This window comes from Pseudophryne corroboree, chromosome 6 (assembly GCF_028390025.1).
Source record: "Pseudophryne corroboree isolate aPseCor3 chromosome 6, aPseCor3.hap2, whole genome shotgun sequence".
Lineage (NCBI taxonomy): Eukaryota > Metazoa > Chordata > Amphibia > Anura > Myobatrachidae > Pseudophryne > Pseudophryne corroboree.
The window spans coordinates 60,773,631-60,790,925 of NC_086449.1; the positions used below are offsets into that span (position 1 = coordinate 60,773,631).

Here is a 17,295-nt window from a genome sequence, read left to right on the forward strand (position 1 = left end):
TTAGAAAAAACCCACACTGAACACAAACTGCAGCAGTTTTGCTCAGGTCAGTTTGCTGTTCACTGGAATAACTTGGTATGGGGGTCATTCCAACCCGATCGCTCGCTGCAGTTTATTGCAGCGCACCAATCGTGTCGGAATTGCGCATGCGCCGGCGCCGCAGTCCGTTGTTCAGTAGTGAATGTCTCTGCCTGATTGACAGGTAGAGGCGGTCGCAGGGCAGGGCGGGTGGGGGCTAGACAGCGGCGTTAAGCTGCCGTTTAGGGATCGCGGTCCGGCCAACGCAGCGCGATCAACTACCGGTCAGCCCCAGGAGCTGTGCTAGCCGGGAGTTACTCCACAAATACAAAAGCATCACCGCTGTGCGATGCTTTTGTGTTTGTGCGGTGGGGGGGCCGGACTGACATGCAGGGCAGACTAGCCCTGTGTTCGGCGTCCCCCCGCATGTCAGGGAAGATGATCGTAGATATGCTAAATTTAGCACAGCTACGATCAACTCAGAATGACCCCCATGGAGAGGTATTTAGCAATTTTCACCAGAAAGATGATAGTGCTTCAATATTGAGTTACTCAATGTTTATTTACAGGCCAGTGACCTAATTCTTAGGAATTGCTGAACAACAAGGACACCCGTCTCCCCCAGGGGTCATTTACTGAAATGTTGTAGCAGAGAAAGAGGAGAAATTGTCTAACAACAGTTAACCGCAGCGTACCAGACCTCTAGCCAGGGGTGTATATAGGGGTCCAGGCGCCCCTGGCAAAGTAAGGGACTGGTACCCCCCATATTTGAAGTAGGGAAGGTGCATGTGCAAAAAAGGGACATGATCTTGTCGGAAAGGGGCATGACCATACAATAGTTCCCCCAATTCAAATTATGCTATACAGTAGTAACCCTTGTACACATTATGCCCACACAGTAGCAGTTTCCTTTACACATTATGCCCACACAGTAATTCTTATAACACTGAGGAGACATCAGCAGTGCCTGGCCTGGCTGAGGAGGCAATGCCACCCAAGGCCAGGTAGTATATTCAAATAGTAGTGCAAAGAAGTGCAGTGCAGCCCACTACCCAGTGGTGCAAGTAGAAAAAAAATCTTAGTAGTACTGTGTGCGTGCACCTTTGGCGTGCACGCGCCAAAAACTGGGTGTGCCCACATGGGGCATGGCCAATGAATATGACCCCAATAGTGCCAGATACACATATGCCCCACAGTGCCAGATACACACATGCCCCCACAGTGCCAGATACAGATATGCCCTCACAGTGCCAGATATGCCCCCACAGTGCTAGATATGCCCCCATGGTGCCAGATACACATATGACCCCACAGTGCCAGATACACAAATGCCTCCACAGTGCCAGATATGCCCCCATGTTGCCAGATATGCCCCCACATTGCTAAATATACATGCCCCAACGGTGCGAGATATTCCCTCATAGTGCCAGATATGCCCCCATGGTTCCAGATACACATATGCCCCCGCAGTGCCAGATAAGCCCCCACAGCATATAGTCATAGTTCCCATCCCCCTCAAAGCACATAGCCATAGTCCCCTTCCAGGAAATAGCCATAGCCCCCATCTCTCCAAGCAATAGCCGTAGTGTCCCCAGCACATAGCTGTAGTCTCCACCTCTCCCAACACGGTCATACAGTAGTCCCCACCCCCCTACCATCACATAACAATAGTTCCCGGCCAGCATAGATAGTCATAGTCCCACTCCCTGCACATATCCCTCACCTCCCCAAGCACATAGCCATAGTCCCTATCCGCCTCCCAGCACATAGCTATGGTCCGCCCTTAGCACATAGCTGTAGTCTCCCCCACTCCCAGCACATACATAGCCTCCCCACACAGCACATAGCTCTAGTCCCCATCCGCCTCCCAGCACATAGCTATAGTCCACCCTTAGCACATAGTAGTAGTAGTCTCCCCGACTCCCAGCACATACATAGCCTCCCCACACAGCACATAGCCCTAGTCCCCACCCCACAGCATCCCAACAGATAGCCGTAGTGTCTGGCAATACCTGCTGTGCTGAGCTGAATGGGATGGAGGGAAAAGGATCGCTCTGCAGGCAGGAGCTGGCGCCGGTGTCCGGCACTGCACCAAACTACGTTAAGAAACTGAAAATAAACTACAACTTCCAGCAGCCCTTGCCGCCGGCAGCTCCTGACAGCAAGGGTTGCTGGGAGTTGTAGTTTATTTTCAGTTTATTCCCTGTAGTGCATTGCGGTGCCGGACACCAGCGCCAGCTCCTGCCTGCTGAGTGATCCTCCACCCTCCATCCCAGGCAATGCACAGGCAGCTCAGCACAGTAGGTATTTCCAGACACTACGATGAAGGGATTCCACCCATTGGCCGAGGGTGGCACTGTCATGCGGCGCTCCCTGCTCGGCTGGCGCCCCTGGCGAGTGCCATCCTGGCCAATGGGTAGATACACCCCTGATAGTCAGAATCATAAGGAAAGTTAGTGCAAATCGCACCGTGTGTACACAGCTTGTGATACCAATGTGCGTTCCCATGGGGTCGTTATCACAAGAAAAGACAGACTGTGCAGGCAAGGCAATCTTGACTATGGTGGTCATTCCGAGTTTTTCGCTCGTTATTTTTTTATCGCAACGGAGCGATTAGTCGCTTGTACGCATGCGCAATGTCCGCAGTGCGACTGCGCCAAGTAAATTTGCTATGCAGTTAGGTATTTTACTCACGGCATTACAAGGTTTTTTCTTCGTTCTGGTGATCGTAATGTGATTGACAGGAAGTGGGTGTTTCTGGGCGGAAACTGGCCGTTTTATGGGTGTGTGTGAAAAAACGCTACCGTTTCTGGGAAAAACGCGGGAGTGGCTGGAGAAACGGGGGAGTGTCTGGGCGAACGCTGGGCGTATTTGTGACGTCAAACCAGGAACGAAACTGACTGAACTGATCGCACTGGCAGAGTAAGTCTCAAGCTACTCAGAAACTGCTAAGAGAGGTCTAATCGCAATATTGCGAATCCGTCGTTCGCAATTTTGAGAAGCTAAGATTCACTCCCAGTAGGCGGCGGCTTAGCGTGTGCAAAGCTGCTAAAAGCAGCTTGCGAGCGAACAACTCGGAATGACCCCCCATATTGTGTACAATCTAGTATCTGGTATAGTCAAAACTGGAGCTTAGTCAAAATCTCACATAATCAAAATCCCAAGTAAAGATAGTCAGTATCAATGGTTCAGGGCTCCGGGGTGTTCAGGGAAAATCGCAAAGTCAAAATCAGAGATAGTCAATATCTCACCGTGTGTATGCACCTTTACAGTTCAAGACAATATAAGACACAGGGCAGTAACAGGTGTGGGCAGACAGTGCGTTGCATACAGCACATTTGTCCTATGTGAGGAGAGCTGCATCAGGAGTCAGTGAGTCTTCGGTCTGTGTTTTCAGTGTTCCCGCTTGCTGTGCCAGTGCTGCAGACATGACATGAGGCAGCGCTGGGCAGGTTCCCCTGTGTGGCAACCCCCTCCCCTGTTTTCTAGCAGTGCTGTGGATCTTACAGCGGATCTTCTAGCGGTACTGCAGATCTTCCAGTGTTGAAAAGGGTATTGGAGCCGGCTGCCGCTGCTGTGGAGAGGAGAGGGAAGTAATGTGCACTGATGATCGGGCGAAAGCACCACCCCCCTACACACACACTGTGTAAAATGGGGACACTTGCCTGCCGTAATGTGTAAAATGGGGACACGTGCCTGCCGTAATGTGTAAAATGGGGACACGTGCCTGCCGTAATGTGTAAAATGGGGACACGTGCCTGCCGTAATGTGTAAAATGGGGACACGTGCCTGCCGTAATGTGTAAAATGGGGACACGTGCCTGCCATAATGTGTAAAATGGGGACACGTGCCTGCCGTACTGTGTAAAATGGGGACACGTGCCTGCCGTAATGTGTAAAATGGGGACAAGTGCCTGCCGTACTGTGTAAAATGGGGACACTTGCCTGCCGTAATGTGTAAAATGGGGACACGTGCCTGCCGTAATGTGTAAAATGGGGACACGTGCCTGCCGTAATGTGTAAAATGGGGACACGTGCCTGCCGTAATGTGTAAAATGGGGACACGTGCCTGCCGTAATGTGTAAAATGGGGACACGTGCCTGCCATAATGTGTAAAATGGGGACACGTGCCTGCCATAATGTGTAAAATGGGGACAAGTGCCTGCCGTACTGTGTAAAATGGGGACACGTGCCTGCCGTAATGTGTAAAATGGGGACACTTGCCTGCCATAATGTGTAAAATGGGGACACGTGCCTGCCATAATGTGTAAAATGGGGACAAGTGCCTGCCGTACTGTGTAAAATGGGGACACGTGCCTGCCGTAATGTGTAAAATGGGGACACTTGCCTGCCGTAATGTGTAAAATGGGGACACGTGCCTGCCGTAATGTGTAAAATGGGGACACGTGCCTGCCGTAATGTGTAAAATGGGGACACGTGCCTGCCGTAATGTGTAAAATGGGGACACGTGCCTGCCGTAATGTGTAAAATGGGGACACGTGCCTGCCATAATGTGTAAAATGGGGACACGTGCCTGCCATAATGTGTAAAATGGGGACAAGTGCCTGCCGTACTGTGTAAAATGGGGACACGTGCCTGCCGTAATGTGTAAAATGGGGACACTTGCCTGCCATAATGTGTAAAATGGGGACACGTGCCTGCCATAATGTGTAAAATGGGGACAAGTGCCTGCCGTACTGTGTAAAATGGGGACACGTGCCTGCCGTAATGTGTAAAATGGGGACACTTGCCTGCCGTAATGTGTAAAATGGGGACACGTGCCTGCCGTAATGTGTAAAATGGGGACAAGTGCCTGCCGTACTGTGTAAAATGGGGACACGTGCCTGCCGTAATGTGTAAAATGGGGACACGTGCCTGCCGTAATGTGTAAAATGGGGACACGTGCCTGCCATAATGTGTAAAATGGGGACACGTGCCTGCCATAATGTGTAAAATGGGGACAAGTGCCTGCCGTACTGTGTAAAATGGGGACACGTGCCTGCCGTAATGTGTAAAATGGGGACACGTGCCTGCCGTAATGTGTAAAATGGGGACACGTGCCTGCCGTAATGTGTAAAATGGGGACACGTGCCTGCCATAATGTGTAAAATGGGGACACGTGCCTGCCATAATGTGTAAAATGGGGACAAGTGCCTGCCGTACTGTGTAAAATGGGGACACGTGCCTGCCGTAATGTGTAAAATGGGGACACGTGCCTGCCGTAATGTGTAAAATGGGGACACGTGCCTGCCATAATGTGTAAAATGGGGACAAGTGCCTGCCGTACTGTGTAAAATGGGGACACGTGCCTGCCGTAATGTGTAAAATGGGGACACGTGCCTGCCGTAATGTGTAAAATGGGGACACGTGCATGCCATAATGTGTAAAATGGGGACAAGTGCCTGCCGTACTGTGTAAAATGGGGACACGTGCCTGCCGTACTGTGTAAAATGGGGACACGTGCCTGCCGTACTGTGTAAAATGGGGACACGTGCCTGCCGTACTGTGTAAAATGGGGACTTTTGATTATTTTTTTCCCCTGTGGTGGCCGTGATGATATCAGATGAGACCACGCCCATTTTAATGAGAACATGCCCATTTTAATAAGGTCATGCCCCCTTGTCGCATGCCTTTTCCTTGTCGCAGGCCCTAGATTTTTGTTCCGCCCCTTTATTGCCTACTTTCCCTGTTTTACATGGGGGGGCACCAATTCTCTTTCTGACACAGAGTACCAAAATGACTAGTTACGGCACTGATAAAACAAGTACAGTGTATATTGTGGGGATTCATTCCGAGTTGATTGCTCACTGCAGATTTTTGCAGCACAGCGATCAGGTAAAAAAAGGCAAAACTGGGCATGCGCACGTGCTGCAATGCGCACATGCGTCGTACAGGTACAAAGAGCTTTGTTGATATGCAATGCATCTAGCGAAGAACATTCGCACAGCCAATCACAAGGAAATCGACAGAAAGAGGGCGTATATGGGTGTCAACTGACTCTTTTCTGGGAGTGATAGGGAAAACATAGGCGTGTCTGGGCGTTTGCAGGGCGGCTGTATGACGTCAATTCCGGCACCAAAAAGGCTGAAGTGATCGCAAACGCTGAGTAAGTCCAGAGCAACTCAGAAACTGCACAAACTGTTTTTGTAGAGCTCGGCTGCACATGCATTCACACACTTGCAAAGCGAAAATACACTCCCCTGTGGATGGCGACAATGCATTTGCTCGGCTGCTAAAAGTAGCTAGTGAGCGATAAACTCAGAACGACCCCCATTATCTTAGCTGCATCAGCAGACAACACTGCTGGCAGAAAACTGAGGGATTTGGACCATAATCATTTCCACTTAACAACGGAGGCACTGTGCTCAGGATAGGGTACTTACTGTATATAGTACCCATGGCTCGCTGGGGCCTGGGTGTGCAATGGAAGTGTGTTTACCTTTAGCCCTGTTCCCTTCCCTCTCCTCGATATGCACTGGCTTCTACATTTGACTCACATTGCCCTCCCATCAGTCAATGTATTTGTGGCACTGCTTAACAGTATATACACTATGTAGACAAAAGTGATTGGACACTGACAGCAAATAGATCAATGAGATTTTATTGATGTCAGTACTTTGCAGGTCCACCATGTGCAGTGATTACAGCAGGCACCCTTCTTGGCAAACTGTTTGCAAGTTCCTGGACAGCAGCGGCCAGTATGTTTAGCTATTCCGCCTTAAGTACAGTGACTAACTGTGACACTGAAGAATGTCGAGTTAGTCTAGGTAACCCTTGGTTACGTATAATATAGGTGTGCTAAGGGGATCAGTATGAAATACCTCCAATCAAAATCTGACATTTAAAATACAGACAAGGTCAAAATACCGACATGTAAAATGCAGACAGGTCAAAATAGCGACATGAGTTTTTCATTGTTTTTTGTGTGTACGTCGACATGGACACGATATAAGTGTACCGCGTCCCCGGGCATGGCTCGCTGCGTTCGGCACACTATTATATTCTCCCTCCAGGTCCACTGGGATGGTAAAGTATGAACAAGTCAGTTTCAATGAAAAAAGCATGAAAAACTCATGTCGGCATTGTGACGTGTCGGCATTTTTACATTTTTGTATTTTGACCTTGTCTGTATTTTAAAGGTCGGTACTTTGTCCATGTTGGGCTTTCGACCGTCGGGATTTTGATTGGCGGTAAATTGACTGCATCCCGTGCTAAGCACTTATAAACTATTATTACCCAGTGCCTCTACCCAAGCTTAACTTGGGTTATGGATTATGCTATATAGGGCTGGCGTGGGACAGCTAGTAATATTTATCTTTAACAGATAAAATATTAACACACTATACTCTGTTTCCTTATGTTGTAAATACGTGACAATATTTAATAGTGATGATAGTACAATATTACAAGATTGTAATATAACAAGAAAATACAATTTATAGGTCACACTTTCCTATCTAATCCTACCCTCAAGGCCTATACAGTTTATTACCTGCATGCAATACAAAAAATTACCTTTTGGTAGCTACCAGAATTTGCCTAGGCAATAAAAATACTCCCAGGTGTACACCTGGGTTTCAAATTAAATGTCAGGCATGACCATCTTCATTAACATACATTAAGTAGATTCTGGACTCAAAAGATATGTAAATATACAGCTTACAATATATATCTTTCTCGTAGTGGGCGCTGCAGACACCCAGTAAATGTCCTCTCTAAGTGTTTTATTTACATTTAATGAGCTGTATGATAACTCATGAATCCGTGTATCCTGTATATTTGCATTAAGCTCAGTTTATGCATTAAATTGTCCTGCATGCAGTTTAGGAGTTTCCTCAAGACACAGTACTTTACTTCAGTAGACAGTACTTCTTACAATTTTGTGTCTTTCCTGTTGTATCCAATGCTGCTAGATTGTCTGGCAGTACTCCCAGAGTCTAATAGTTACTTTGTTTAACCAGACTGTATTTGTTGTATCTAAATATGTTGCCAAAGTCTCAAAGTCTAATTGTACTCGTCTGGCAGCTTTACTGATGTCTCCTTTGGAAGTGCACTAAATTAAACTGTCCAGAAGTTATATTTGATGCCAAGCAAAATTGATAGGTTGAAGCTAATAGTAGCAAATATAACATGTGCAGAGAGAATTAGATTTGGGTGTGGTGAGTTCAATCTGCAGTCTAATTTGCAGTGTATAAATAAAGCAGCCAGTATTTACCCTGCACAGAAATAAAATAACCCACCCAAATCTAACTCTCTCTGCACATGTTATATCTGCCTCCCCTGCAGTGAACATGGTTTTGCCCAACTGCTAACAAAATTCCTGCTGCGATCAACTTGGAATTAGCCCCCAATGTTTCTTGGAGGCTAATTAGTTGTAGTAACTTAAATGCCTACAAGACAAGTGCTGTGGGTGAGTGCAATCAATGGCTCTCTCCAGTCCACGACTAGCCGGTATTTCTGCTTTCTCTCTCCGGATCTGCCTTACATTGAGCTGTACTGGAACTACTGCCTCCTCTCCCTCAATTTTCTTTTCTCTGTCTGGAAGACCTGGCTCCCTCTCTCACTTCTGCAGGAGGATGGTCCGCTAAATTTCTGCTGCCTTAACCTAGTTGAACTTTGCATTGCCCGGCATTAACACCTAATGGCCCTCTCCCTTTGTCTCCTGCTAATGTATGCAGCGATTAGTTGCAGCGGACGGAGACACCTTGGTGTACCTAGCTCCTCTCAGTACATAGATTGCCGTCTCATAAGCCTTCCCAACAGTCCACTCTATGTTTACAGCAATTAAAGGCCCATATAGACGGGCCGATGCATGAGAGATGTGTGCTGAGCGAACCGCTCAGCACGTATCTCTCCCGCCGCTCAGCACAGCGTGATCTGAGCTGAGCGTGCGGGGGGAGATGGGGGGGGGGGCGCTCACTTCACCCAGCGGATGAAGTGAGCGACCCCCTAGATTGTCCTGCACGGCAGGCCAATCTAGCACCAGCGATAGCGATGCGCGGGGCTGCACATCGCTATCGCTGTTAGGGCTACACACAGAGCGATCTTGCTGAAAATCTAAACAATCTAGTCAGATTGCTTAGATTATCGCTCCGTATGTACCACCCTTAAGAATGACTGTGAGTGCAGCCATGATAATCGCTCTACTACTGAAAGGGATGCATAAGACGTGGCCATATCAATCTCCCCGCTGCTCACTCAATGTTTACAGCCAGAGTGAGTGGCAGCAAGGGAAACATCAACTGCACCACCCAATGCGCCTATACCCAGGATTCTGCTTGGTGCTGGCCACAGTCCCACCGCTCAACCACCGCCCAATGTACAGCTCTTATTGGCGGGGATAGCAAGCAGGAGCAGCACTCTGACCGAGGTATCTGCAGTCTGCCGACCAGCGCTGAGGTGCCCACTTTTATGTCCCTAACCAGTGAGGCTCGCGCTGAACAGCAGACTCCTATTGGTCGCTCCTCGTCCTTGCTGCCAGTTAGCGCGTCTTAAACTTCCAGCAGTTCACGGTCAGTGTAGCGGGCGCGAGGTACCCGCTCTTCCCGCCCGGCAGACTGTTTCTCCAGCGGCGCGTGGATGGCAGCTCGAGGACATTCTTTTACCGCCCAGCAGACTATTACCACTTGGCGCGTGACAGTCAGTGCTGGAGATCACTACAACTATCATAGTAAGATCTTATAAACAGCTGCACTTGCCTCGTGCAGCAAAACTTTATTACGTTTTGTTTACAAACAACAGCTGCTTGGTATCCGGTTGATAGACAGTGTCTAGTTAGACAGTCAATAGATAGACACCATATATTAGACAGACATTACGTTGACAGGGTCAAAAAGTTCGACATGAGAAAGGTAGACAGTACAGACCTTTTATACTGTCAACCATTTTCATGTAGATCTATTGACCCTGTTGACGTAATGTCTGTCTAACATATGGTGTCTATCTATTGACTGTCTAACTAGACACTGTCTATCTATTATACCACACCCCAGCTCATTGACAACCATTTGAGCATACACATATTAATTTATTACCATTTTTTTACCACGAATAGATGAAATATATATTAATTATTTATATAAATTAATAAACTGTTTATATCTTTTTTTTTATAAAGTAATTTATATACTGTGCTATTTAATACATGGCTATATCTAGAAGACACCCGTTGCTCCAATTTATCCCAGAGGTTCTCAGTGGGGTTAAGATCTGGACTCTGGGCTGGCCAGTCCATCTGGATTACCTAATTTTGTGTACACCAGCCAAGCGCTGCCCTGGAAACATGACATCGCACAGCTACAATGAACTACTCTTCAAATTTGGTGAGCTCCTTCAAGCAAGCCATTTCACTAATCAGTGTCCTGTTTTCTACCTTCACGAACATGTGTCTCAGCAGGAGCACACCAGTATGCTTGCGCGGGGTGAGGGAGGGTGTCCAATCACATTTTTCTATATAGTATGGAGAAGATGTTACACATCAGAGTACAATAAATTAAGTTTTCACAGCTGAGACATCATGTACTGATACACTTTTTAGCAGAGAACATGTTCGGTTGTGATAATTAGTTGTCAAGTGAAAAGTCTAACAAACCACAGGGTGATGAACCTTCCCAATTAGATACTGTCCATCCTGCTCACAGACAAATAAAACTCTGCCACAGATCTGCAAGTGAATGGACAGAGAATCCATGCCCCCATCAGTAATTTCAGGCATGTGTCATATACTGTAATAACTCAAAAAGATGGGATGATTAGAGCTGTCTTTATTTCAAGGGCCAAATATATATACGTTACGGTAAGAACTTACCGTTGATAACGGAATTTCTCCTATGTCCACAGGATAACAATGGGATATGATGGAGCCAGTGGCGTCACAAGGGGGGTGCGGCCCGCTCCCGGGTGTCACCCGCCGAGGGGTGACACCAAAATGCCGGCTCCTGCAGAGTGACAGAAGCCGAGTGCTGCACTGTTATATTATGTGCAGCACTTGGCTCCTGTCACTGTGTAGGAGCCAGCACTGCAGGGACAGCACCTCCCGGGAGTCAGCCCTCACCTCCCACACCCCCCAGTGGAAAATAAAAACGGGTGTCGGGACGCAAAGCCCCGCCCCTTCGCAAGGCCCTGCCCCTTTGTGTGCCTGCAATAGTCTAAAAACGGGTTCAGCCTGTGAAGCCCCGCCCCTATTTAAGCCACGCCCATTCCCGTAAAGCCCCACCCCCTTTATACTCACTGCCGCACCGGGTGTCACAGAGGTGAGTGACGCCTCTGGATGGAGCGACAGCGGATAGGCACCAAGCGATCACAAGCTTTTAGTCCTCCCAGGTGCAGTGGGCTCGTCCATATAGCCCCACCCACTGGCTCAGGCAAATCAGTTGGATTTCAAAGCATTTAGGCAGGAGCATTATGTAGAAGAACCCTATTCAGGCGAGAAGAACACACATACACACCCTTCCATACAAGAAGGAAGAGGTTTAGTGAGTACGAAGATCTTCAAATCAGGTGTGTCAGGGTGGGATCCCTGTGGAACCTGTGGACATAGGATAAATACCATTATCAATGGTACGTTCTCACCATAACGTATATATTTCTCCGGCAGGGTCCACAGGTTATCCACAGGATAACAATGGAATTTCCCAAAGCAATTTTTAGTGGTGGGGATGCTCCTGATTGGACAGGAGAACCTTATGCCCGAATTCAGCATCATGAGAGGCAAAAGTATCCAAGCATAATGTCTATTGAATGTGTTAATGGAAGACCATGTGGCTACCTTACCAATCAGTTCTGCTGAAGCACCATGTTGTGCTGCCTATGAAAAACCTACCTTTCCGAGTAGTGTGAACAGAGACATTAGCCGGAACAGGGAGATCCACTTGAGATTATGCTTCTGAAGTCATCATTCAAAGCCATCTAGCCAGCGTCTATTTAGTAACCAGCCATCTTCTCTTATGAAATCCATAGAGAATAAAGAGAGAATCTGTCTTTCTGATGGCACTGGTATGATCCACGTAGATCCTTAATGTCCGGACTACGTCCAGCGACACATCTCCCGCAGAAAAAATCCCGCTACCTGAAAAGACAGGACTACAATTTCTTCATTAAGGTGGGATTCAAACCCCACCATAGGAAGATACCCAGACCTAGGTCTGAGAACTATTTTATCTGGATACAAAAATCCAGAAATAGGAAATGACATGACAGCATTCCTACATCTGATACTCTCGTAGCTGATGCTGTAGTCAGTAGACAGAGTACTTTTGCTGTCAACCATTTTAGATCCACCTAATTAAGTGGTTCCAATGGGGCAACTTTGAGAACTCACTGGACTAAACATAAGTCCCATGTGCTGTAGAAGAGCGGATGAATGCACAGCATTCCCTGGAAAAAGTGCGCACATCCTGTAATTTGGCAATTTACTTTTGGAACCATACAGTCAATGCTAACACTCGCACTCTCAAGGAAGCCACCTTAAAACCCTTATTCATTCCTGTCCGAAGGAATGGCAGGACTCTGGAAACTCCAAAAAATGTCGGGTCCAAGTCTCTTTCACTGTCACCAATGAATACCCCATATTCGGTAATAAATATGAGCTGAGGAGGTTTTTCCTTGCTCTGAACATTGTTTGAATTACCTGTGAGAATCCTCTTGAGTTCAGGATATAGGTTTCAAGAACCACGCCGTCCAAGACAGTTGACCCAGATGTCTGTGATAACCAGGATCCTGTATCAGTAGAGCTGGGCGTTGAGCAAGCAAAAGTGGAACATCCATCAACATTCTCTGAGAATCTTTGTACCAACGCCTTCTGGGCCAAGCCGGAGCTATTAGATCACGGCACTTACCTTATATTTTCCTCACCATCCTGACAAGCAGAATTGATTGGAAGACACACATAAGTGAAATAAAAATCCAATTTTCCTGAAATAGCGTGCACAAAGATCAGTCCCTGATCTTCTGTGTCAACCCTATTCATGTACCTGAGTCTGAAAAAAACTTTAGGGTGTAGAGCCCATTCGTTTACCTGAATGGTGTGTCGAAATGAGAAGCACTTCTCAGGCTAAAACTCCCGGACAAATGCTGCGGGCAAGACTGGAAGATGGAGTTCTAGCCACTCTTGTATGTGACTTACCTCCTACCTTGCTGTTTTGTCTGCGTGTTCCTCTATGAAAGTTGAGGTACGCTACTGTCGTTGCCTTGTCCCTGCGGATCTGGACTGGTTTTCCTTTAGGAATGTCCTTTGCCTGAATCAAGACCATGTATATGGCCCGAACTGTTAACAGGTTTATTAACAGTCAACTTACTTGTGTGGTCAATAGTCCCTAGAATCATATTCTTGTGGACAGTGACCCTGAAGACTTGCATATATTGTCAGGATCTTCCAAACTGATATCCAGAAGGACATCCCTTGTCTAGATGGGATGTCTGTAGCCACTAGGCCAAAGACCATCCTACCTCTTCTGACAGTACCATGTTCAGTCCATCTTGCCCACCTACAACACCTGATATTTACAGGTGGTTTCCTGTCCAAACACCAACCAGACCAAACACTGTTTAGCTTCCAACATCAGATGAGACTGGTCATCTACAGTGTGACTCGGCTGTAGATATAATCCGATGCTGCAGAAGTCCTGAGTGGAATTGTGCACACTTCATTATGTCGAAAGTTAACACCATCACCCCATCATTTGCATTACTGCATGAAATTATATTATTGACTGTGTAACAACTCCCAATTCCTTACCGTACCTTGAATACCTTGCTTCAAAGTAAATATTTCCTGCAGACTTGAATTCAGTAAAACCCCATCGTGAGTAATCCGTTGTGACGAAACCAGACATGACTTTGCCCATTAAAACACCAACCATGCCTCTGTAGACAAGTTATTATCTGTTAGAAATAGCACAAAATCCTGTCAGGAAAAGAGGTTGTCAAAGTATGGTAATTCTCTTATCCCCTACTTGTGGGGATAAAACTGTCTGGTAAATACTCTGGGGTTGTGGCTAACTCAAAGGGTAAGGCCTAAAACTGCCATGTTGCTGAAGGATAGTAAACCTTGAGATAACACTGATGGCAATGCCATAGAAACCTATAGGCAAACATGACTATCCAGGGACACTAAGTATTCTCCTGGCTACCCCAAACTATGGGGCGCAACATCTCCATATGAACCGTGGTACCCAAACTTATCTGTTTAGGATTTTAGAGAATGGAGTGAGTATCCTACTGTATGAAAACAGTTTTGAACACCCCCCCCCCCCACCCCCACCCCCATTGTGCATGGGTTACCGGAATGTATCATCTCTGGTCATGAGATGGTTGCTGCACTAAACTCCACCTCCAATGGGACTTGAACCCCTTGCCTAGGAGGCCAGTGCCCTAGCCAGCAGGCCCGTGGGGCCCAGTCTGACAAAAGCAATTTGTGGACTGATTTTTTTCTAAACTCCTGCCTTCGCCTCTACCGGAGACGAACTGGAGCAAAAGATCCTTCGAGGAGGCTGCTTCGTGAAAGGAGAAACTAAAGATACCGTTTCTTGCACTCCGGCATCTGCCTGTGCCACCTGAAGAAGTCATCCCCCTACTCTGAGTATTCCCCAGAATGAGGCCCGCACCATCCTGCTGATGGTTTATCCTCTGATTCGGCAGCTGGCCCTCTGGTCGCTGTTACAATCCTTTTGTTTTCCATTTATGACTGTCAAGGCCGAAAACCAGACTCCTAAATAGGTATTAAATGTGGGAAAAAGATATGACCTTCCTGAAGTCTGCTTTTGACTCCTGTAAATCTATTTTTCCCTACTCCACAGAGACTTTCAGCCAAAGTCAAGTTCCCAGAACCTTTTTTGATTCTGAATCGACTTTTCCCTGTAAGGAAAATAGCTTTGCAAGCAGCTTTAGTTAAGGGTGATGCTGCAGAAGCATTTCCCACATCTATGGCTGCCTTGTAAGCTACAGATGGAGCCACTTCTATCCTGGCCTATAATAGGATTAATATAGCCAGGACAGTCGGAACCTGTACTGTTCTTTTCTGTATTATAACAGAGAACCGCAGATGAAGGGCTTTTGCTAATAAATTATAGCACCTCACAGAAACCAAGCTAACCGTGGATCGTATATGGGACACTTGTTCCCAACCAGGTACTGAATGTCTTTCAGTACCTCAGGCCAAGCAGCTATTTGCTTTCATGCAAGCTGAAGTCAGAGCTGGCCTTATGACTGCCCCAGATAGAGACATTATGGTTTTGTGAAACCATTACTCCTCTTACATCGATGGCAGAGGCCATATAGACTGTTGCACTATCAAAATGACATGCATATTTAAAAGGCACCTTTTCAGACAGTCCCCAGCTGGAAAAGGATATTGGAATCCCATTTACTGAGATTTCTATATTTTTTATTGGGTGTAGCCCAAACCCTTTCCTTATAACTGCTGGTGCCCCCGTGAGGAGCCCCAACTTTGTTCTGGGACTTCTAAATATAAATGCCTTATTTTTAAACGTAGGCTCTGCTGCCTCTAAGGACAGACTAGCCTTCACTGCTCTACTAATTCAGTTTACTTACTGAGTTGATACCATTTACCTGTTCTTCATATGCCGAAGTATAGTATATAGAGCTTTCATCGTCTGATGAATCATCCTGTGTATCCTGTGAAGTAGATGATTTATTTACATTCGGTTCATCAGCTTGTTTTATTTAGAGAAGCTGTAGGGGACATACCGTATGTAGTGAGCTGCATGTATGGTTTAATAGTGAACCTATTTCTGATATCGAAGCTGCAGGAATTAACCTTTTGGCTAAACTGGACAAGATCTGTACCAGATCAGAGAGGATAATACAGTTTATGCAAACAACATGTATATGAGTGTTGGTGTTACTATAAGTGTACCCTCGTCACTTTTGCCACTCTTAGACATGATAAACAATCAGCACCTTCACAGTGGTTTACACAATTTATGACTGTAATCTCTTTACTATATGAAAGTTATATTAATTTGACCCTATGCACCAGCATTGAGGCCAGAAGAAAACCACTGAGAAACATATAAAAAAAGTCAGCAATCACACTAGCAGTCAGTCACGTTATATATTAGTATATAGCCTATTATCAACTACAACACATTTAAAAGTATGTAGAGGTACATATTACTGAATTCTGTTCTATACAGATGTTAACGTATTCAGACGCAATGCGAAGAAAACCACAGTATTGTACACAGACTCATATGCAATAGGCACTTAACTTAACTATTCATACTGACAAAGCAGATAGAACTTTAGTGCTGTATAGCCCATACTCAGTAGAGTGGGATACAGGGAGACTCACCTCACTTCCAAGCTCGATCAATACGTTTGCAAACGCTGAGAGGAACCAGATGCTACTAGTGTACACTGCTGCTCCGGGACTTTAAGCGAACACAGACGCCCTGGTCACAGACGCCTGTAAACGATCAGGTCTCCTCATGGTAGCGTATTAGTGAACAGAGATTCAGTGGCCTATGCTGCAACCGAGACCCCTCGTGGTAGCGTCTGAGATGGAAGTGAGGTAACAGTTCATGGCGGGAGACTGACGGAAGCTGGACATGAACTGAGTTGTGGGGCGACCAGGAGAGCATCTGACTCCCCGCTATTGACATCAACCCTAGGGATCACGGCCTCATACTAATCCTGGCGCCTATGATCCCTAAGGCCTAGCGCTGGAGCACCCGTGGTGGCGGCGCACCAGCCACTGTTGGTAGTCTCCTCCTAATACAGTGCGAGTGTGTCCGTATTCCCCTTCTAAGTGGAACCGATGCCTTACCTTCTCCCCGTGCTCTGGCCAGAGCCTGGTAATGTCTGCTGGACCTGCTAGTACATCCGACACAGATGCCAGCAGAGACAGCACTGTACATGTGGGTAAGCGTTGTTGCGACCCGGCGTAGAGTTGTTGGAGTGACTCTCTCCAATATGCGTATAAGACGCTGTTAAGAAAGATCGCTCAAAACATAGTAAGACTATAAAAAATAAAATAAGAAAGCTTAAGGCTGCCTAGAACAGCAGCCCTGTGACCATGGCCCGGCTTCTGCCACATCAAAAAAAACCTGATTTGCCTGAGCCAGTGGGTGGGGATATATGGACGAGCCTGTTGCATCCTGTGAGGACTGAAAGCTTGTGATCGTTTGGTGCCAATCCGCTGTCGCTCCATCATATCCCATTGTTATCCTGTGGACACTGCCGAAGAAACTTGTATTTCCTTTTAGAAAGCATACTGTATGGTATCTTTGTGCATTGTACCTTCTTTGATCATGGTCCC

At 46.8% G+C, this 17,295-nt stretch overlaps 1 protein-coding gene across 1 annotated transcript in view; it reads left to right on the forward strand.

Annotated features, from left to right (window-relative positions):
* The first annotated feature begins 13,049 nt into the window (after positions 1-13,049).
* Positions 13,050-17,295, forward strand: part of LOC134934246 (venom factor-like) — a 144,081-nt gene continuing 139,835 nt past the window's right edge. Inside the window, exons 1-2 of the mRNA XM_063929725.1 lie at positions 13,050-13,127; positions 14,813-14,949. Coding sequence (XP_063785795.1) covers positions 13,050-13,127; positions 14,813-14,949 — 215 coding nt within the window. The remainder of the gene's footprint in view (positions 13,128-14,812; positions 14,950-17,295) is intronic.